Below are 23,104 nucleotides of genomic sequence, written 5' to 3'. Positions count from 1 at the left end.
ACTTGGTTTATTTTATCAAAAAAAGTGGTATTTTGTTTAGAGAAGTAAAAACTATGAACTATAGTAGAGCGGTAGAAAATGTCAAAAACTGTTCCATTTTGATAACAGGTTCCGTGATCAACAAAGCAAACTGCAATATAGAAACCAGCAATTTCACATTTAAAATTACAATTAAAGTGAAAACGAATTGCGTTCTATAGACAGAATTTAGAACTAAAGTTCATTGAATCTACTGTCGTTTTGCCGAATCAGCTGAGATATCAATGATTCCTATCGAACAGGACAGCTTCTTTACGACGAAACAGATTTAAAGTGCTGCACATCGTGCTCAAACAGACGAATATCTGCTCAAAGAGTAATTTGCTTTCAGCTCAGAAACTGATGGGAGTTGGAACGCTGCAGGAAGCCGTAAATTATGAAAATAAGGCAGCAAAATTATTATTGGACAAGCGAACAGAGAAAATGAGTGTTGTAGCAATTGAAACAAAATAATCAATCCACGATTAAAATAACCACGCCACTCTATTACCAATATATATGGTGCATCTTATCTTCATAATAAATGATACATCATTAAAATTCATGAGGCCAGAATTGAAACAGTTTTTTATTGGTGTTGTAATCGATGATATGATATGGTTTCCTTCGAACTCTTTCGTTCAAACTTGTTTTGACTTGCATTGCCTTTTTAGCTGTTTTAGCTTTTTTTAGTTCAGCATTGCAAAACATCTATTTTTGGAACAGTTTTTCTCACGATTCTCGTTTTGGATGGTTTTTAATTATAATTTCTAATAGAAATAACTTTAGCTCTGTCGTCATTTCTATTAGAATGTTCTTATATGGAGAGCAATTATGTGAACATTATGTGGTCATTAATCAATTCCGCATGTACGTAAATACACTATCTACATAGTGACCATAAATGATCCAAAAAATTTGAGTGCTCGGTTTATTTTACAATTATTATCTCAAAGCCTTTGGCTAGTCTGTATTTTCTATTGTTATTTTTGTTTGGGGTGATTCAAATCCTGATAACGTTGCAGCTCAAACAAAAGACACTGAGCCAACGCATCATGCCAGGTAACGTTTACCACAATAGTATTCAAATCATGCATGTGGGAAAAAGCCCATGAAACCTATAAATTTACTAGTTCAGAATTTGTTCCTTCTCCGCGTGAATAAAACTTTTGTATTCATTACTAAGTCTGATCAAAAAATCAAAATCTTTTCGGAAAATCTACTGTATTCAAGTTAAACTTTTATCTGCTCTATCTTTAAATCATATTTTGTTTTTTTTTTTGTTTATTTGTTGTGTTTGTTTCAAAGAACTGTCAGCGGGGTTTACAGTAATGTATCAGTACTGTACTGCAATAGTTTTTTAGTAACATCGCCACTTTTGGTCCCAAGACCGGAATGAAAAACTAGGAAGGAAGAATCACAAAAACCATACTGGAATACTCAAGTTATAAAGATTTGAGTATTCCAGTATGGTTTTTGTGATTCTTCCTTCCTAGTTTTTCAATTCGGTCTCGGGACCAAAAGTGGCGATGTTACTAAAAAAAACTATTGCAGTATAGTACTGATACATTACTGTAAACCCTGCTTACAGTTCTTTGAAACAAATACAACAAATGAACAAAGTGACAAAATATGATTTAAAGATACAGCAGATAAAAATTTATTGAAAAATGTTCGCAAAATTCAAACTGAGTTTTTGAACTTTTCCAGAATTTTTTTCAGAAACTTTCCTTTCCAGAACTTCCCCCTCGTTTTTCATTCATGGATTGGGAATGGCAGTGGCGGAGTTACTGAAAAAAAACTATAGGAGAACTAATATAGTATCGTAAAACAAAATCGTGTTTGCATAGTTCTCTGAAACAAACTTAACAAAAAGTTAAACAATAAACCAAGATTTGAAGGTACAGTAGATAAAAGTTTATCAAAAAAAACTCCTGGAGTCAAATTTAAAGTTGTCATTTTTAAATTTTCCAGATTGTTGTCTGTGGCTTTTCCCACTGATTTTTCATTCTGGGCTTGGGACTGGCAGTGCCGGAGTGACTGAAAAAAGTTATCGCAACACTGATATTAGCAGAAAAATCACCATGCTTGTAGAGTTCTCTTATACAAGCAAAACAAATTATACGTTATAAATTAAATGTTATAATTATACAATTATAACGTAGCTAACAATTTGTGGGAAATTGTTCTCGAGTCAAGTTAAAAACATACTATGTGAGATTTTCCAGAATTCTTTAGTTGTTTCAATTCCTCTTTTTTTATCCGGTTTTAGGACGGTCAGTGGCAGAATACTCATGCAATACAATAAAAACATAATGTCCAACAAAGTTCGTGCAAGGTTCCTCATAGGTTTAATTCTTCTAAAAATATTCTGACAAAATGTTTCTTGAATTTTTTTAACTTTCGAAGACTTATATATTGTTTTCAGATGGCTTCCAGTTGTAGTTAACGTCAGAAACAATCAATTCAATTTTCAAGATTTTAAAATCTTGCAACATTTTGAAACCAGTTTAAATTTTTTTATTTGGTTTAGACTTGTGATATGTGTCCGACAAGAATTAAATTGTTGTAACCATGTATGCCGTTTAGGGCATTGAAACTATAAATCATGTTATAACCAGGATTCAAAAGTTCCAAAAATCTCGCAAGATATGAATAATCTTGCAGGAATGTCGCAAGATAAGAATCCGACAATCACTAGGGCATGGACACAATCAAATATTTATGAAGTATCAGAAATGCAGGATCATAGTTTACCGAGTAAAAGAAATTCCATCAAAAAATACCTATCCCTAGACAGACCTCGAATTATTCTGAAAACACATATTGTCCTGATAACCGTTTTTCTGTCGAGATTGGAAGAGCGCATTTAACAACTTTACAAAACAGAAAACAATTGTTTAGTTCATTAATTTAATACCTGTAACACAAACAGAAAACAATTGTTTAGTTTATTTATTTAAGACCTGTAACACCAGCAAAATGAGTCAATTTTTCTGAAAATTGTTTGTGAACACTCTGTGCTTTGGAGACATCATCAATCAAGAAACAACAATTGTCCCGTTTTTAAAAATATTTGAAAAAGAATACATTTTTGTTCTACAAAATTCCGTTTTTTGAACATAAAAACTGTCTATAAAATTACTACTATTTTATTAAGAACTATATTAACGTGTTTATCCGAAAGTGGTGTGTATATGACAACCATTCAGAAACTACAAACCAGATAAAACTTCAAAAAATGAAGAGCCGGCAAATTTTCCTTTAATGTTCGTTTTTATTTGAAATGTATGAATTTTTTATTTGATTCACCCGTCCTTTCATGGTTAACATTGGAATCGTATTAAAAATTGCAGCATCGGCAAACGGTTACTGAGAGAAATCATGGGAATGTGAAAACCTAGGTTGAAATTCTCCTAGGCCATTTGACTCTAAATCCAGCTAATTTGATTTGCAATTTTTTTGCTAGGAACTAAACCTCAAAAAATTACTTTTCCGTGAAAGTTATTCAAAAAATCTATTGTCCGCTGTAATTTTTTGTTGTCCGTATTATGAAGTTGAGTTTATGCAAATGGCCTATTTTTTCTACCCATCAAATTCATCTGGGAACTTAAGTGATATAGTTGGTTGGCATATACTCTTTACGGACTATTAAGAAATCGAACGATCACAAAAAATTGCAAAATGAAATGACTACTGACATTTGAGTAACTAAAATTGCAAAACTGAAAAGAAAAGAAAGACAAAATTGAGTGGCAAATTTGTTAAATAAGAGCAACCACAAATCTGAAAAATGAGGCAAATTGACGTAAATAACATGCTTCCAATTAACCAAAGCAATTAAATTGTTAATAAACAAAAAATTTTACGAAAATGGAGTAAGTAAAAAAAATATGCCCAACTTGAGAGATCCGTGTGATTTTACATGAGATTATATGATGAATTTCGGTTGGCTTCAGATGTAAAACTACAAACTGTTGTAAATGGTCAAAAAACGTACAGGAACATTAAAATTTGCCTCAAATGCTTAACGTATCTTTGTGATAGACTTTAAAGTTTTTAAATCTCTTTCAAGTGAATTTTGTGGAAGTGCTCGCCTTTTCTTGTGCTTCCTTTTTCACTTTTGAGGGTTTTGAACGAATGCCTTTGTATATGGCGGGTTTTCTCTCTCGTTGCGAAACGAGAGAAATCCAATGCCAAAAACTGTACACGAGATTTGATCAAGACTTGTCAAGAATTAAGACTTGATTCAAGGCGTGCCAAGTTTAAAAAGTGACATGATCAGAGCTCTGATACATTAGTGATCCAAGACAGGCAATTTCACTGAATCAGAACTGATTAAGACTTGACGTTCAGTCCGGGTTCATAATTTTTTTTTTGGGGGGGGGGGGGGGTGACAGAAAAAACAAATTTTGATGTTGCCGAAATTTACGCAGGTGCCTGTTCAGTTGCCGTTAGCTGTAAATTTATAGCGCGAAAAAAGACTGGCGAGTTGATTTCCGAATCTGAAAAAATCTTCAATCTATGCGATAGAAACGGAAAAACAGCTTCATTCAACTGACGCTTTTTTATGTTTCAGAACCAACAGGACTCGAATACACAAGAAAATATCGCCTGAACAAAATGCCTGATTTACATCAGGATAGAAACAATACCACTGTTGATTTATTCGAGGCCGATGATAAAATAAGTAATTTTGAAACGAATGTAATCGGAAACTTGGTGTTCTGTTCAGAGGATTCTGCCCACCAACGGAAGTCTGCGAACTTTGTTTCTAAGTTTGACCTGGCATGGCACGACATTAACTACAGTGTGAGAGACGGTAAATTACCATGTGGATTGGGGAGTTGTAGGAGTAGGAAGATGTTGTTGCAATCAGTGACAGGTGTGGCGAGAGGGGGAGAGGTCATGGCTCTCATGGGTCCATCTGGCAGTGGGAAGACCACTCTCCTCAACATCCTATCAGACACTATATCCCCAGAAGCATACTCTGGACACGTCTATGTCAATGGACAAAAACGGAAATCTGCAGTGAGTCGAAATATGGGAAATACAGGCAACTTTAAGGGTCATCAAAGGAAATTTTCTTTTGCAAACCCCTTTTTCGGGCTGATAATAAGTAAGAATAACTAAGATTATGAACAGAACGCAGAACTAAAGATTCAAAATATTTTTTTAAAAATTGCAAAAGACTGCACTTGCAACTTAAGCTAGCTCTCCGTACTTTTGTAGAAAGCAACCTTTTACCAGTAAGTACCCCAAAAAACCATGCAAAACTTGGTGGGTTTTTACACTCACACCAGATCATTTATCATTTGTTTCCTATAGTAGCAATGAAAGCGTCTTTGATAAATAAAAAAAGACATTAGAACTGACTACTTCTATTCGTAGACCATGTAAATTTATGAAGAATCTTTCAGAACTTGCGCAACGTTGCCAGCTACGTTGCAGCCGATAGCAGCTTTCATGAAGTGTTCTCCGTTAAAGAAACACTGACATTCACCGCCCGTATTGCTAACCTACAACAATCCTACAATTGCCATGGTAGTGCTTTCCAGTTTGATCGATTCAACTCGGAGGCAAGTCTCGTCAGCTGTAATAAAAGCAAGAACTCATGGCAGGAAAGGGTTGATAGGGTGATAGATTTGGTGGGTCTGGGTGAGAGCAGAGATGTGTGGGTGGGGGGACAGGTCTACACTGGACTCTCAACTGGGCAGAAGAGAAGACTGAGCATTGCAGAGCAACTGATAAAGGAGCCACACATTCTTCTGTTGGATGAACCTCTCTCTGGACTGGACTCCGCGGCTGCCACAGGAATCATGAACATACTGCAGGAACTATCCAGAGGTATGGTTGCACACGTAAATCTTATAACAGATTGCCTCTGTGTGGCATCTATCCTTCAGCATGGAGCATTTCTATAAACTTGAAAACACGCTTTGATTTTCTATTACTTTTTTCACAAAATACTTCTGTCAAAAAATAGGAATTATTGCTCCGACCCCTCTTCAGGGGGGAGGAACTATATACTCAAATGGGTTTTTTGTTCAGACAATTTTGCCCGATCGATATATTCATCATAGAGAGTTGAGACTGGTATCAATAGACAGCTTGTCCAACGTAGAATATGGAATTAGAAAGATTTTTTTATTTTCGTTTTTAACAGGGTGTTATCGAGGCTTAAACTTTTGAGAAAATAGAGTGAATTCCGTTGATTTTATTCACATTTTCCGAAATTTTATTCACATTTTCCGGAACAAAGTGTTGTTCATTTTATTATTAGAGACAAAAAATTTGTCGGCTACTTTTATTTGATTTTTTTGTTAAAAATTCTTGCTAAATATTTCAAAATTCAGACTTTTTCATCAAAAAATGCACGAAAACAGTTTCTTTAGTTCACTCTGATTAAATTTGCAGAAAGTGCACACCCAAACACCACTAACACAGTCCTTGTAGACTCAAAAGGGGGCTATCTTACTTAAAATTCCGTTGCGAGTGCTCCGTAGTTAAAACTTTGCCGTGTTTTTGCTAACTTTATTCGTTGATTATCAAAAACGCAGCGTTTAATTTTGATTTCTTAAGTGACAAAGCATCTGTATCTATCAGATTCAAAAAATGTGTTCTTAATGGACGAACAGCATTAGCAGAGCTAGTTTTGGACCAATCTTGGACTGTTACAGTCCAAAAATGATTCGGATTGTAATCAGTCGGTGTTTTTTTATTTAACAAAATTCAATCTGATTAAAAAAATATAAAACATTTCAAATCAAACATCACTAATGATAGGTCCCATTCGCTTCCTAATTAGCTAATAAAATCACTGTATCTGGTTTTTTCCTTGAAAACTTATGGTCGTTTTGACTTTTAAAAAAATTTGATTTTAAATAAAAACTGGCTTATTCAACTTTGCCCCATTTTTCTCTTAATTTGGCCAACTTGTAGCACAGTGTCAGCAATCAATGAGTGATTCCTCTTTCTAATGAGTTCAAATTCAATCTTCATTGCTTTTTACACCTTAAATAATGGTTTACTGACTTTGATATTACTAGATTTCACATTTTTTTATTTTCAAGTTTTTGCCCATTTTTCACGTTTTTTAGTTTTGTCACATTATCAGGTTATTGACAGTTCATCTATCACCTTTTTAGCGTTCAAAATGAAGCATAACCGATCATTTTTTTAAATTTTGTTATTAACAGTGGTTTTTACTTTGTCTTTTTAGTCCTATGAAATTGCCTGCACAATGAGCCAGTTTCATTGGCTTTTCACGGAAGAATAGAAAGGCCGATATTCTAATAATAATTGATAGCTGTTGTTCTTTTTGTTACCGCATAAAAATTGAATACTGACAGCTGTTAATGCTCATCTTTAGAAATACTGGTAATCGTAAACCCATGCGATTTTTTGTAGATTTCTAAAGGTCTTAAATACTTTGAAGTTAATTGTTTTTTTAAAAAAAGATGCGAATTTTTCAAATTTACTGGTTTTGTTCTTTATTGTCTAATTATTACCAAGCCTTATTATGGACTGGTCCCATATCTTTTCTGGTGAATTACCATTTATTTTGTTTAGTTTCAGTTTTATCTGACACTATTTTGACTTTGTTATTACGTTTTGATTTTTAAAACGGACATAAATTTTTGATGTAAATATTGTTTGATGTGGTTGTTTGATTTTGCTCTTCGTCTTGACTCGCTTTCCTAATATTGGCATATCTCATCAATCTATTAAACGTCAGACATATTCTGAATAATCACACATCTCACGGGCTTCTGTTGGCCGAATAACTCCCCATTTTTTTCGTTTTGTAGCGAATAGTTTTCATGACTTTGAAAAAAATTGTTTTCGAAAAACACAAAAAAGTATTTCTTAATTTTACACTTTTTTGCCTTTTGTCAAACCCAGTCATAAAAAGGAGAGGTCACATACCAATTTTTTGGCATTCAAATAAGGCGCAATCGAACATATTATTAGGGGTAGAAAATGGCTTTATTGCTTCGACAACGATGTCTCACAAGTTTCATTTGAATTTTTGTTTGTTGTATTTTTTGTAACCGCAAGAAAAATTGAATAGAGAAAGGTCCTAACGCTCTCCTATATAGACATTGGTGATAATAATACGTTTGGACAATTTCAGTTGATATCTAATTTTTCCTTACTTTGAAATTAATTGTTTTTAAAAGTATAAGCGAATCATTGCTGTTCTTTTTTCTTTTTTTGTCTAATTGTAACCGTGCCTTATTATGGACTGGTCAAACATCTTTTAGTAAAGTAGAAGTATTTTTGCTCAGTTTCAATATTATCTGATGCCCTCTTGTCTTTCTTATATGTTCCTTTTTTGAAAAACTGACATAAACTTTTGGATGTAATTAATGTTTGTTGTTGTTTGATTTTGTTGTTCGTCTTTTCTCGCTTTCTCAATAATGGCAAATCTCATCAATCTAATACGGCTTTTTTTACTCCACTGAATTACTTTCATTGGAGGCGATATTTTTGCGCATACACAAATTTTTTGAAAAATACTTGAAGTTTTTGGGTTTTCTATCTGTTCTCAAGTGGATGAGCGGGGTCGGAACTGTATGTGCGAACGCACATTACCGAGCCTCTTTCTTAATATTTGTACTCAGACTGCTCTTTGATCAGAAGTGCTTCACGAACAGGGTAGTTTGTTCAGACGGATGAAATTTTACCGACCTTTTAAAAATATACAAGAAACTTGTTAAATTAACTATTCATTTTTTCTGAAAAAATGGGATGATGTATTTTTGCTTGAGTTAGGATATAAACATATAGTAGCTGGCTTCTTAAAAGTGAATTACACCAGTTTTAGAAGATGTAGAAAAAGAAAATTGGATAACTTTTGCTCATTTCAGATGGAAAAACAATAATATTGTCCATTCACCAGCCATCTATTCGCATTTGGCAATTGATTGACTCCATCACATTGCTCTCTAGTGGAACTCTCGTTTACTGTGGTCCGAGGAAGACTATGCTAGATTTCTTAGAGTCAGCGTCGGGTGCGACAATGATGAATGGCAGTGAAGCTGAGTTTACAAGCGACCTTCTCAGTACGGACTTTGAGGATCCAATTCTACAAAGCGCAGGTATGTGACCTTTCTGTTCTTTAGTGAAAATTTACCCGTGTAGCATTGTTTGGTTTTAAAAATTCAGTTATCAGAAGGGAAACTTTAAAACAGTCGAGCAAAAACCCGGTTGCGGACAGCGGTTAAAAATTGAGGCGTTTGAATCAATTTAGTTAGCCTAGCTAGCAAGTATCTTTAGAGAAGCTGAGTTGATTATTGTTGTTTGATTCAAGTCACAATTGTCGCAACTTTTATTGGAAATTTAGTTCTAATTTATTTGAAACTAATTTGGTTTTTGGTTGATCTTAAAAGAGTTATATACAGTCCATTATATACTTTGTGGTTCAGTAAAAAATAACCGACGTTAAAAAGAGCCAAAGTTAAAAAAGTGAAACCTGAACTAATTCAGGAGCCGAAAACAGAAAATCGCTATCAGTTCCATGGCATGGCCTTAGCTCACATTAATTAAACTACAAATAATTATTCCGATCACTGGATTTCTTTTGTCAGCAAATGGTAAAACTTCAGTTCACAAATACTTTTTTTATTCAGTTGGGGATTTTCTAAACACACTTCATGTAAAATCTGACTGATCAAGTAATTTTTTCAATTATTATCATAAATTTGTTGGTAAATTTGTTAAAACTTAAAACGAAATCTGTTTCAAATTACTATGATTTATGAGGGGAGCAAAAGCTATATTGAAGCTTCCTGAAAGAGGTAGCTAAAAGCTTACTTGAAATTGCGGTAATAAAAAATTACATACATCAAAAAACATAAAGAAAAACCTGAATACTTTGAGAAATCTTCCGACTTTGCTAGAGTGCGCTACCCGAACGTCACCTCGAAATCAATTAACAACAAAATCCAAAGCCCTGTATACTGAAATAAATCGAGAAACCAGTTCTAATCAAAAACCAATTTCCAGTTAGTTCCCTGAGACCCTTGTGCTAGTTTCAAGTATAGCGTACACGCAAACAGAGAGACAACTTGCAAACGATTTTTTTAAACTTTTACAGCAGACAGAGAAACTTTTGAAGTAGATGGGAGCTAGTTTGTATTAAATTTTTTGGATCTGAGAAAAGATCATGCTCGTCTGAATTTGCTCACATAAAGACTTTTGTTGAAGCACTTGCTTTGCCTAAGATATTATGACACAACAAATTTTCACTTTTTCAATTTTTTTTTCATTAGTTTTAATTATTTCATAAGGTCAAAATTGGTTTTAACTAAGTTTAATCTACCTTAACAATATAAAATTTGGACCTGGAATTTTTCACGATTGAAAAAGACTGGTTGTAGCAATTATAGTATGATTAGTGCCTCAATCAATTGTCATTAATTTGTTATTTGTTAAACTTTTTAGATCAAAAATTACTTGCTTTATCATTTTTGTATTCTTTGAAAAAAACAATATTTAATTTTAAGGATTGTAAAAAAAAATCTATTTTCTCCAGATTGAAATTTCGACACTTTTTAAACAAGAAAAGAAAATTTTTTCAAATTGATTCATAGATAGGAGGAGCAAACGCTTCCATAAAAAAGTAGCTAAACATTTACTTGAAATGGCGGAAAATTTTTTTTGTCCTCTAAAATAACTATTTATTACGATGGCTCTAATTAAATTAGAAAAGTTTAATGGAAATCCATAATTTGGTCTTCTGAAATGTCTTCAGAATTCCTATTTGCGTTGAGACTAAAAATGACGCCATATTCCCTTTCAAATATGATAAAGCGTACAGTCCACTATGTGTTAAAAGATTCAAAAATTTTATAGCTCAACATTTTATTCTGTTAACATGAGAGAAATGTTACGGGTTTGGTTCTCTACACTCTAAACAAAGTTCACGTTAATTTACCTGAAAAGCACCCCAATTGATTTGAATCACTTAGGCGATTATTCCCGCCTATACTACGCATAAAGTTTTAACTAGCACCAAAAAAATTGCTGTTTATACTTATCTCACGTTCGGTTGTGATAGTTTCAAATCAAGCCCACACACTGCTGAGGCATGATCTTAGCTCACATTAACTAAACTAAAAAAAATTGTTCCGATCACGTGATTTCTTTTATCAGTAGATGGTAAAAACTTCAGTTCTCAAATACTTTATTTTATTTAGTTGGAGATTTTCTGATCCCATTTCATGTAAAATCTGATTGATCAAATAATTTTTTTCAATTTTCATCAAAAATTCGTTGGTAAATTTAGTAAAGCTCTAAGCAAATAAGTTTCAATTTACTATGAATCATGAGGGGAGCCGAAACTATACTGAAGCTTCCTAAAAGAAGTACCTAAAATTTTACTTGAAATGGCGTTAAGAAAAAAAAATTCACCTTAAGTAACTTTTTTCTTATCACAATGGCTCTAATTAAATTCCAAAAGTTATATGGAAGTTCATATTCTGGTCTTCTGGAACGTCTTCAGAGTTTTTATTTATGTTGAGACTAAAGATGACGCAATATTCATTTTCAGATAAGGTGAAGCGCACAGTCTACTATGTGTTTAAACAGTTCAAGAATTTAGTAGCTCAATATTTTTTCCTTTAACTTGAGAGAAATGTTACGGGTTTGGTGATCTACACTCTAAACAAAGTTCATATAAATTTACCTGAAAAGTACGCGAATTGATCTGAATCGCTCAGGCATTTATGCTAACCTAAACTCTCATAAAGTTACTTGAAATTTATCTGAAATGCATCAAAAAAAATTCAGTTGTATCTTGCTGAAGTTTTACTTGAACTTGAGTGAAAATTGGTATCTGTACCGTTTTGGCATCTGTGCCGTTTTGGCATCTGTACACCGGAAGTTCGCCTGAACTGCAATTAGCTGAACAGAGTTCAGGAAAATTTACCTTTTTAGTATGCAAGCCACGCTCACTGAATTGATTTAATATTGTCTTGCAGATGCATGCACGGGTCTTCAGTTCATTTCCAATTGTGTGTTTACTTTAGCCAGAGCGAAAGTGAAGGCTATTGCCCAAAAATTTGCAAAATCGAATCAGATGTTTACACTTCAAGCAATCATCGAAGAAGCGAGATGTGATTTTGATAGTTTGCAACAACATACAAAACTTGAGAACGAACAGACCAACAAAGCTGGTTTCTGCAAACAATTTGCACTACTGACACACAGGGCTTTTGTTCACAGTTTGAGAAATATCGGAATGGTTTGGGCACGTGTGGCTATTTATTTGCTACTATCGCTTATTATCGGAGGCATCTTTTGCGACACTGATGGAATAGAAGCAGCAAACAAAGCGGGAATGCTTTTCTTTGTACAGTCTTATGTCGTGATTTTAACAGTAGCTGCTTTGCCCTTTTTAATCATAATGATGCCCGTTTTCGTGAAGGAAAGACGAAACGGATCAGTTGATACAATTCCATTCGTTCTCTCGTCGTTCGTTGCCTCCATTCCAGGAATCATCCTCTCCACAACTGTTTCTGTCGTCATAATTCACTTCCTGACCGATTTACACAACTTCGCATGGTTTTTCGCAATAATATTTGCAACTCTTTTGTGTGCAGAAAGCCTTATGAATGTTGTGTCTGCCATGACAAGCAATTTGATTGTGGCTTTAGCCATCGCAGCAGGAGTGTACGGCATATTCATGATAAATGCTGGATTTCTTGTTCCCAAGGAATTAATTCCAAACACCTGGCATACATTGTGGAGATTTTTTCATTACGCCAGCTTTCATTGCTACTCACTGCGGTCAATTTTCTACAATGAATTTAGAGAACGGCCCTACTTTGTTGAGTCCGTTTCAGATGCCGCTTCACTTGTAAAAGGCGATGTAGTCAATGAATTATCGCAGGAATTGACGGTGTTTGATGATACTATTATCGATTCGGTTCCCGACTTTGCTAAGAACTCCGTCATTCCAGTTTCCGAAATTGCTCCACTTGTTGGCGAACTGATCTCCCCAATTTTGCAGAAGTATGGTTTCGAAGACGTAAATTTGACGAAAGATTTCCTGATTCTGATTGTATATGCCCTGTGTTTGCAAATTATTCTACTGGTCCTAGTTTACTTCAAGCATACTGGGCGGAGAGGGCTGGGATTTGACGACATCATTTGTACATTTATCACTGAAAGAGAGACAAATAAAAATGGAAACGATGTGCGTTATTCAAAAGTTAATGAAACTGTTAGTTTGTCTTTACCCGAGGATAAACATATATAATTGTGATTGTGAAAATTGTAAAGAACACTGCGATTGTGAATATAAACCCGAGGATAAACATATATAATTGTGATTGTGAAAGTTGTAAAGAACACTGTGATTGTAGAGTACTTTTATACAAGATGTTATCGCATAAAATTGTGAATGTAAACCGCAGCACACCTCAGGCTCAGGTTTCTGCTCTACGAAACGCAAAAATATGTAAGATTAGCGTTGATTTTTTGCAAGATCAACGCTAGTTGACTTGAAAACCAAAAAGCAAAGTCAATCTTACATAATGTAGGATTAATTTTAGCATTGAACTTACATAACTTAGCGTTGATCTTTCCTGGGTGAAAAAATAGTTTAATTCACGGTTTTGGTGCACGCATTATTATCTTCTATCCTCAAAAAAAAATCCTCACTACACATTTACTTTGTTTCCATTAGTTTAACGTGAATCTTCTAGAAATACGCGTTTAATAAAAACAATGATCTTATATTACTTGTTCCTATATTTTTTCCTACCCACTTTATTGGGGGGAGGAACTATATATTCAAATGGGTTTTTTGTTTCGTCAATTTTGGCCGATCGATAATTTCATCGTATAGAGTTGTGATTGGTAGCATTAAAAATCCTGTACAGCGTAAAATAGGGAATCAAAAAATTTTTTTGGATATCGGTTTTTCTTGGCAGTTATCGAACTTCATAGAGTTGTGAACATTGAAATGATATCCGTTGTTTTTGATCAAATTTTAGGGATTTTTTTGCTCAATTTTGTGTTAAAATTGCTAAAACTTGTTCATTTTGTAAACAATAGGGCTATTGGTTTTGCATAAAGACACAGAGGAGAGTGTCTGACTCTTCGGATCCAAAAATTGTAGCTTAAAAATTGATTTTAATGTTTTCGACTAGGTTTTCTTGCGAAATTTAAAACACTTATTGTTTTCGATTGCTTTTGTTAATTTTGTCAAATTCTGGAAGATGGCAGGCCTCAATAACTTACTATATGGATGTAAATGAACTTATATAATGAATTCAGTTTTTACTCACTGGTTTTCTCAAGAGTAGAACAGTATTTTCAAATTTTAGAACTTTGCCCTGTTTATCTTTTTGTGTACATGTTACCTGTAACCATTAAAACTAAATCCCAAAACTGATCTAGGGGAAAAGATATTTTTCAAAGGTTTTGTTTGTTTTATTGCTATTTTGACCTTAGACTTACTATTTTCATTAAAAAAGAGCAAAAAATTGACATCGAGTTTTGATTGTAATTAATGTTGGTTGTTATTAATTGGTTTTATTGCTTGTTTTATCTCGAAGTCTTATTGCCTTCAATGTGTCATTATTTATTTCATTTTATTTTTTTTATTCAGACGCCAAATAACTTTGAAAAAAAGTGATTTTTTTTATTTCTATCGCTTTATCATTTGGAAGACAAAAAAGTCAAAATTTGGATCACCGGGGTCGGAATATTATATTCCTCCTTATTGAGTTCATATGGAAACATTTATCTGCGTCGAACTCATCTTTGTTAATCTCATTCTGCACTAATTATTGTATTATATGCATATTTGATTATCAACTCAGATTATTGTTCCGACCCTCGTTAGGGGGGATGAACTATATACTCAAATGGGTTCTTTTTTGTTCAGTTTGGCCGATCGACATAATCATCGCAGAGAGTTTGTGGTATTTACAGAAACACCACTCGGCGCAGAATATGTAAATTGTACGATTTTTTTTATTGTAGCTTTCTGCAGGGAGTTATCGAGGTTAAACTTTTGTGAATTGGAGTCCATATTCCCTTGTTTTTATTCACATTTCCGTATTTTTGACCAAGCTTTTATCTTGTTTGCCACAAAAAATAGTATAATTAACTACGATAGTGGCATTGATTTTATCTTTAGAGATAGAGGGAGTTGCTGAACTGTTCGATCCGGTTTTTTTGCTATAAATTATGCTATGTTTCTCAAAATTCAGACTTTTGTCATAAATGGCATCAGATATGTTTATTAGCACACTTTCTTTCAATTTTCCGGAAGTAGACACAAAAAACTGCAAACATACTATTCGCAAGCTTATAAAGAGAATAGTTGTACTCCCGCTTGCTTTAAGAGTCGTCATGAACAAATATTTTGCCAGTTTTTCGCAGATTTAAAATCAATAATTATACAAAATTCATTATTTTGTTTTTATATACTAGAAAAATTTGCTTCAAAAACGATCTGTTTCGCAAACATTTGAATATCTGAGTGTCCTCTTAGATGCACCGCAATATTAAGGCCGGTCTTGTCTCGCCATAGATCCTTACGGAAAAGATAACTTTTAGATTGTAATGGGGCGCGGGCTTTTTTCAAAATTTTTCTACATTTTAAGATTTTATGTAAATTATTAACTAGAAGTTTAAATCAAGACTCAATTATTCACAGATACTATTTACAAAATATCAGGCCCCTCGTGGTTTTTGTGGCTTTTATGAACAATTGTTTCGTAAAAATTTATGGACTACTTGTTTTGCTTTCATTTGCAACAATTTTGTAGTCCAAATACTGAGTCTTCCCAGTCCAAGAGAAAATTGTTTTTTGGGAGTTAAAAAAGAACCAAGAAGATGCTTTCAGTTGTAATCTAATATCTCTTATTACTCTGAATAAATTTGTTTTAAGAAAAAAGCTGTGATTTTTTGAATTTTGCCGAAATTTTCTCTAATTGCTATCAAGAGTTCTAGCGTAGTCTCAGTGCAAATAGGCGCAAACTCATTTCCTGTGAGTTATAGTTCAGCATCGGTAACAATTTTTTATTTCACTATAGGTTTTTTGGTATTGATACTATGAGTTTTTAAATTTAATTCTTTTTTATTTGAGAAGGTAGTTGCATATTCTCAAATAAAAATATAATTCCTTGTCAAGGTAGGTATAATTCCTTGTCAAGTTACGACCTTATTAACAGGTGCAATTGAAAGAAAACATACTAGTAAAAACGTACAGCGTTGAAAAAGGCGTATCTGAATAGTTGAATAGGACTGCTTATATTGAAGAGTTTATGCCTTTGGGCTGAGACAAAGCTCTCTATCAAAATTAAGTTTTTTTTAATTTTTGCTGCTTGTCTTCCTTTTTGCTGCTGTACAACTTATTCCTGATAATAATATGTATCAATCGTTTCCCCAGGACCTATAACTGAACCTATTTAAAGATTTCAATTTAATTATTTTCAAATTGACAATTCTAAAAAAAGATTATTTCAATGTCTTTTTTTGCTCTCATTTTCGTCACTAATTAACTCTAACGCACTAAAAAGAAGTCTCAAAAATTTTTGGTGATTCAAACATTTTTTCTCTGTTTATGTTTTGACTGATAGCTTTGACCATTTAGGCTTCACTGCGATTTTCGCGCAAAATTGAATTGTATTTTTTAAATTTGAAAGGTATTTGTCCTTTTTGTAGTCGTACGACAAACGCTGGATAATGACTGGTCTCAATTGCTTCCTATGGGGATATAAATTAACATTTTAATAATTTCCGTTAACATCTGATGATAATAACGACTTTGAAATTAATTGTTTTCAAAACTAGTAAAATATTTTTATTTTGCACCTTTTTGCTCTTTTTTGTCGTCCTGGTACCCAGTCGATTGAGGTCAGGTCATTTTTCTAGTCTTTTCTAGAAGTCATATTAACAAGTTTCATCGGCGCTCTAACTTGGCATTATTTTATTCCGTTAGTGGTTTATTGAACGATATGTATATTTTGGAATATTTTCTATCTCTTCATCATTTAGGAGCCAATTAAGTCAAGAACGTGGATGAGTGGGGTCGGAACATTAAAGTACGCATATTACCGTACTCACTTTACCGAGCCTCTTTGTCACTTCTGAATTGATTTTTCCTCTGATTATTTCATTGTCGTTGCTTGCTAAGCGTTCACAGAATTTTAGCAACCTCATTCCCGGATGCCAAAACTCAACTTAAGCCAGACCAGCGGATATGACCAGCAAATTCTGTATTAAAAAAAAATAATTCGGTACGCAATTCCGTTACGGTACAGCAATCGCTTACATGCGAGCAATAGCGATTTATATTGTATTTCTCCTTTCACCAAATGAGCAAGTTTGCTATTGCTGTTCCGGTGTGATTAAAAGATGCGTTGCACAACAGAATACCTACACAATACAGTATGGTTTCAATAACTTTTATTAATTTAACTATTGATCACTACTTAGCTGCGTTCATGTAGGCTGGCATATGCAGAAAAAACTTTGTACCATCGCCTAAAAAGTCATAAATCTGCGTTTAGATTTCCCCTGCAGACTTTAAGGAATATGAACATAAACAATGATGATAATTTAAGTTATCCCTAATGACCCGAAATGTTATAGAATTAACAACCAAATTTCTGTTTTTTTCCTAATTCCAGAAATTCTCAAGTGTATTTATTGAGCAATACAAAACTTTCAATTGAACATTGAATCACTTCAAATTTTGGGCGTTTAAAATACGTTGCTTCTCAATTTGCATGTTTTTTAATGGCCAATTTCAATTAACGGAATCGTTGATCATAAACAAGGACAAGGCAATGAACTGTTTTCTCCCTTTTGCATAACTCAAAATTCATATTATCCAATTATGTTGTAACAACAACATTGGGTGCTGTTATGTAGAAATATGACAACCTATTAAGAGGGTTAGAGTAGATTGACAAATTGCTACAACACTGGCTCCTAATTTCTTTTGTTTAATGCAAAACAGTTACATCAACTCGTCATTACAAACTGTCAAATGGAGAGAGGAAGAATCTAAAAATTTTTCCACAGCTTATTAATTGATTTTGAAGATGCTTAAAAGGAACTAAAGTGCTAATGAGCTAAGGCCAATCGATATAACAGAAAGTGCGCAACAAAGCTCTCTTCACTTTCATAAAAAAATAATTACAAAAGAGCGCTTTTCTTTTTAACAAGGTAATTTATGCGTTATTAACTAGTACTTATGAACTCTCAACTTATAACTAAGGTGTACTCCTTAATTTTGGGAAAATATAACCGTGTCATAGAGCGAGAAAAAGATAACAAATTGCATATCATTGTATGATACACCGCTCTAAGCTACATTTTAAAGATTTCTTTTCCGACCAAAATTGAGCAATTTCTCACCCATTTTTGATATTTTGGGCTTATATTGCATACATTTATCAAACGCCTCCCTAAAATTTGCAGCTCACACCCAGATTATAACAGGACAAAATTTTGAAACCCGAAAAGTGCTTTTGAATATGAGAAACTTTTGTGTTGAGCAAAATTGTGGAAACTCGCCGCAAAATCAAAAACAATTGCGTGAAATCATATACAAAAGATTATAGAATAAAAGCGGTTTTCCACAATTGAAACCTTTTGTTTCTGCACTCAAAAAATCCTTAAATGATTATAGAAAAATTTTCGAGGCATCTTTGATATAGACTTTTTGACGCTCTTATTTAACCGTAAAGGCGTGACAACTTTCATCAAACTGAGACCCAAATATCAATTCTGACCTCATTTTTATTGTCCTGTTTACACAGTTATGTTAGCTCACGCGGTGGATACAGACCCCAGGCCTTGAAAGATATAAAAAAGCACAAAAGACTAATTAGTCCCAGTTTCTCCAACTTCTCTTTTTAAAAAATTGAGCTTCGTCGCCAAAATCAGTAACTACAAAACACTACTTTTTTTACATAACTCTATTGAAATGCTGTTGAAATTAGAAACAAAGAAAGGTTGTTAGCGTTTCTGGGTTTAAAAAGTTTGGCTTTTTCTGCCATTTTCATACAATAAAACTGGTTTGAAATATTAACATCACCAAATATCTGTCTCAAATACTGTATATTGCACCCTTATTAGAGCCATATTACAACCAAAATATATGTGCAGCATACAATGAAAACAATTTTGGAATGAAAACAATTTTGGAACATAGCTTTGATAAATTATACTTGCAAAATGATCTTCAAAAAATTCAAAATTTGATGATTTCCGATCTTTTACTGACAGTATGTTTTTTCTGCCCTTATAAAACAAGACTGCTCGGTTGCAATGAGAAACAAACTTGTGAAATTGAGTTGTGAGAAATCTTTTTGAGAGTGTTATAAGTTGAAGTTAAAATGTGTGGAAAACACGTGAGATTGGGAACAGGTGTTGTGTGTTGTTTTGACAGCAGACATCATCAAGGGCTCTTCTGCCGTCTCCACAACTAGTTCAACTACAAGAAACGATGGGATAATTCATACTTAGTACGAGGGCTGGTAAAACGGACGGGGTGAAGGGAGGGGGTGAAATATTCGCGAAAGGTATAAATGTAGTTTTCATTTCAGCTTAAAAGCGCAACTTTTGTGCCTCTGAAAATGATATTCAGAACACTGTAAATTCACATTCCACAGTCAAAAGCTGTCATATTTTTTTTTGTTTTATTTGTTGATGTCATAGTAGCAGTACTTTGTAATGGCCAGTGCCACTTAAAGCTAGGGTCATTGCAATTTGACTTGAAAAAATTTGTAAGTTATGCCATGTGGGATAAAAATAAGTCCGCATAATCTAAGCATTACAACTTTATTGATCCGTAACTGAAGAGCAAGAGTCATAAGCATCGATATCAGTGCTAAAATTTAGCTTCCAACTTCGACAAAACTACAAGAACTCACAAACATGGATCCTTTCTTTCTAGAATCCACGCATATATAAATAGACTTAGATTGATATGAATGAGAAAGGAGCAGTGCAATATTTTACATTTTAACGACTCCCATCAATTAAATTGTCTCATTTTTCCAAATTGGGTCCAAATCTGTTCGACTCAGTTAAAGGGCGTCATAACCATAGTCAATAAACTACCTCATCAGGTATTCGAGAGAAATCAAACTTAGATTAAATTAAATACCTTAAGTGGCAGAATAGTTTTAAAATAGCTAAGGGCGGTTTAATTTCATTCAGGCGACATTTTACTCAGCAGGCATAGAGCGATGTTTCACGTTGGAAACTATCAAAGTAGCGCCAAAAAGCAGCTTGGATCTATAACAACACAGTGCGAGCTTTAATTCTTCATACTTATAGTCTGAATGTTCATGCGTTTGTTTCCAATATGTCACAGGTAATTAGACGTAGTATGCATATTCAATTAACTACATAGCTAGCGAGCACCAGTCAATAATTCCCCTTCAAATTATTCCGCGTGATTGTCAATAATTCAATTCGCACTCAGGCTGTTGCGTAAACGATTTCTATTGGCTGAGCCAATTGACTAATCAAATTGCAGATTCGTCCCCCTCTCGCTTTCCAATTTTTTCATCTTTCCTCTCTCATTCAAATCCGTCAGCGCTCCAAGTCGAGTTTTGATCCAGTAAAGATAAATCAAAACAGCTTCGATAAATTTTCTTCAAAGTCTAGAACTTGGCTCTATCTATAACTGCAGTTTCATACACAGTGCGCAAAGACAAAGTATGGATCTGATCTCAGACATCAATTTCGCATCCTCTGCGACGCTAGCTGGCGACGGTTTAGTAGGCAATGCCATAGCAAACAACGGTGTTAATAATACTGCCGCCGCCTCGCCCATTGGAGCGAAAAACGCCAATTTTCTCAATATTGATCATTTGACCAGTTGCAACACAGCCACTGCTGCCGAGATCCCCAATTTGGGTGCCATCGCTACTCCAGTTTCAAAACAGGACACAATTCCAAATGGCAATCAAGCAGCTAACTCCGCTATTTGTGATTCCACAAGGTTCACTAACTTCCTCATGTGCCCCGACATTGGATCCCAGTTCTCGACAGTTGCCCAAAATTCCTTCAACCCTTGGATTCCTAACCCCGGTTCTGAGAAGACGACACCAGGAATCAACTTCGGATCTTCACCACTGCAAGCTAATGTATCGTCAACTGCGTTGTACAGTAATCCCTGCGCTGCAGGCTCCAGCGCAAAGTTTGACTTCAACACTCCAGCATTCGATTTCAATTGCTACAACCCCGCCGCAGGCTGGGCTCCTCTGGACGTGTACAGTAACTCAAATATGGCAGCTTCGTATCAATCCCAACGCAATCTGTCAGCCACCGCACTGAGTGCATGTTCTCCAGCTAAATTCGCAGCCACATATCCCAGCATCAACGTCAATGGAATCTACTACCCATCCTCATACGCAACACCATACACCAGATACTCTCGAAATTTGCTAAGTAAGTTATACCTTTAATTCTCTCGTCTAATAGTCAAATTCTCACTATTTCTGTCAAAAAATTTATGGAATTGATAACATTAAAATCACTATTAGGACATGACTTTGCCTAGATTCTCTAGGCATTCGTTCAGAAAATTGCACTTTTTAGTTGTCTCAAAATCTCAATACGGTTCTATATAAAATATCAGTCGATCAATTTTATTTGTTAATACCAAGTGTTGTAAGCAAAAACTGCATTTGAAATAAGCTATCTATATGCTTGCAACATTATTTCTGAACCTTGCGTACAAGTCAATGAATAGCACAACTGTTGAAATGGGGTTAAAAAAATCAATCCTGCTCTATTGCAGGCAAAGACGGGGAAGAGTTAGATACACGGGACATTGCGCAGAGAATCACTACAGAACTGAAGAGGTACAGCATTCCACAGGCAGTGTTCGCAGAGAAGGTGCTCTGTCGCTCCCAAGGAACTCTTTCCGACCTCCTACGCAACCCAAAGCCATGGAGCAAGCTAAAGAGCGGAAGGGAGACCTTCAGACGCATGGGCAAGTGGCTAGAGGAGCCAGAGTTCCAACGAATGGCCGCACTCAGAATTGCAGGTAAACATCAAATCTAAATTCATTAAAAATTGTTCTCTTTTAAGGCTGAAAATGAGCTGCATCCAGAATCTAATGCCGGCGAAAAACATTAACATTGCAGATGATTAGGATCCATCATATGAAATCGTCGCAAAAAATAACTTGTCTAGTTTTTATAAAAAAAAACAAATAATTGGAATTCAAGGTAGGCTAAATATTTGTTTCAAACCATAAACCTATTTCGATCAAAATTACATCACCCAGATTTTATTACGAATTACCAACAATTTTATAGACCTCACTCCCTAAAACCAATTGTTGAGAATGAATAATTATCCCTGTAAATATTTCCATGCCAATACAAAGGGGCAATTATTATTCGCTCAAGAAGAGTACTTCTTCACATACGCTTAAGCTATTGGCTTCTAAATCAATCAATTTGCACTGAGAAATTTATTTCAAAGCCCAAAACTACAAACGAAATCATTTCGGACTCAATTTACTCTCGACTCAATCGAAACATATTTTCTGTGTTACTTTAGCCTGCAAAAAGAAGGAAGAAGAACAACACGTGATAGCAAAGCCCAAAATGAGCAAAAAATCCCGTCTGGTTTTCACTGACATCCAAAGACGCACTTTGAGAGCCATCTTCCAGGAGACCCAGCGACCTTCCAAGGAATCCCAGGCCCAGATTGCCAAGCAACTGGGACTCGAGGTATCAACAGTGAGCAACTTTTTCATGAACGCAAGACGGAGGTGTGGCGATCGTTGGAAAATGGAGGACAGCTGTGCTAAAACGTCCTCTGTGGTCAGACCGGTGCCAACATTGCAGCATGCTTCAGCTATTAACATCACAGCTGCTAACAATTTGAATGTCATCACCGGTTTAAATTGCCCGCCTATTCCACTTTGAGAATTAAAAACTGATAATTCAAACATTGGAAACTGTTTCCTTTCCCCGTGTTTACACCTTTTGTTTTCTCAAGCCTGTGTGAAAAAACGCATACGGGTTTCTGCATTGATAAATGCTCGATTCCCCCAATAAAAGATGCCACTAGAAATTACAAT

General features: G+C 34.5%; 2 protein-coding genes across 3 annotated transcripts; both read left to right on the top strand.

Annotated features, from left to right (window-relative positions):
* The first annotated feature begins 861 nt into the window (after nt 1–861).
* On the top strand, nt 862–13,773 carry LOC142339069 (uncharacterized). Of its 2 annotated transcripts, none has more exons than XM_075388744.1 (5): nt 862–1,080; nt 4,754–5,049; nt 5,439–5,865; nt 8,892–9,122; nt 12,054–13,773. In XM_075388744.1, exons 1-5 carry the CDS (start codon nt 1,074–1,076, stop codon nt 13,283–13,285), a joined length of 2,193 nt encoding a protein of 730 aa, XP_075244859.1. In that variant the 5' UTR covers nt 862–1,073; the 3' UTR covers nt 13,286–13,773. The 2 variants fall into 2 exon arrangements, with proteins under 2 accessions (XP_075244859.1, XP_075244850.1); XM_075388735.1 differs by having other exon boundaries at nt 4,598–5,049.
* A 6,728-nt stretch (nt 13,774–20,501) lies between these two features.
* On the top strand, nt 20,502–23,014 carry LOC142339046 (uncharacterized). Its single transcript, XM_075388707.1, has 3 exons — nt 20,502–21,456; nt 21,809–22,057; nt 22,579–23,014. Exons 1-3 carry the CDS (start codon nt 20,724–20,726, stop codon nt 22,947–22,949), a joined length of 1,353 nt encoding a protein of 450 aa, XP_075244822.1. The 5' UTR covers nt 20,502–20,723; the 3' UTR covers nt 22,950–23,014.
* The last annotated feature ends 90 nt before the right edge of the window (nt 23,015–23,104 follow it).

This window comes from Convolutriloba macropyga, chromosome 1, assembly GCF_964194025.1.
Source record: "Convolutriloba macropyga chromosome 1, txConMacr16.3, whole genome shotgun sequence".
NCBI lineage: Eukaryota > Metazoa > Xenacoelomorpha > Acoela > Convolutidae > Convolutriloba > Convolutriloba macropyga.
Note: the sequence above shows the minus strand (reverse complement) of the source record. Positions and strands in the feature narration are given on the sequence as shown.

What these genes read in the sequence shown, in the direction of transcription:
- LOC142339069 (XM_075388735.1), top strand. An exon ending in GACAAAAACGGAAATCTGCA is followed by an intron (nt 5,050 to 5,438) that starts GTGAGTCGAAAT and finishes AGAATCTTTCAG; the next exon opens with AACTTGCGCAACGTTGCCAG. An exon ending in TCCAATTCTACAAAGCGCAG is followed by an intron (nt 9,123 to 12,053) that starts GTATGTGACCTT and finishes TGTTTACTTTAG; the next exon opens with CCAGAGCGAAAGTGAAGGCT.
- LOC142339046 (XM_075388707.1), top strand. Translation starts at nt 20,724, where the DNA reads ATGGATCTGATCTCAGACATCAATTTCGCATCCTCTGCGACGCTAGCT. An exon ending in ATACTCTCGAAATTTGCTAA is followed by an intron (nt 21,457 to 21,808) that starts GTAAGTTATACC and finishes GCTCTATTGCAG; the next exon opens with GCAAAGACGGGGAAGAGTTA. An exon ending in GGCCGCACTCAGAATTGCAG is followed by an intron (nt 22,058 to 22,578) that starts GTAAACATCAAA and finishes GTGTTACTTTAG; the next exon opens with CCTGCAAAAAGAAGGAAGAA.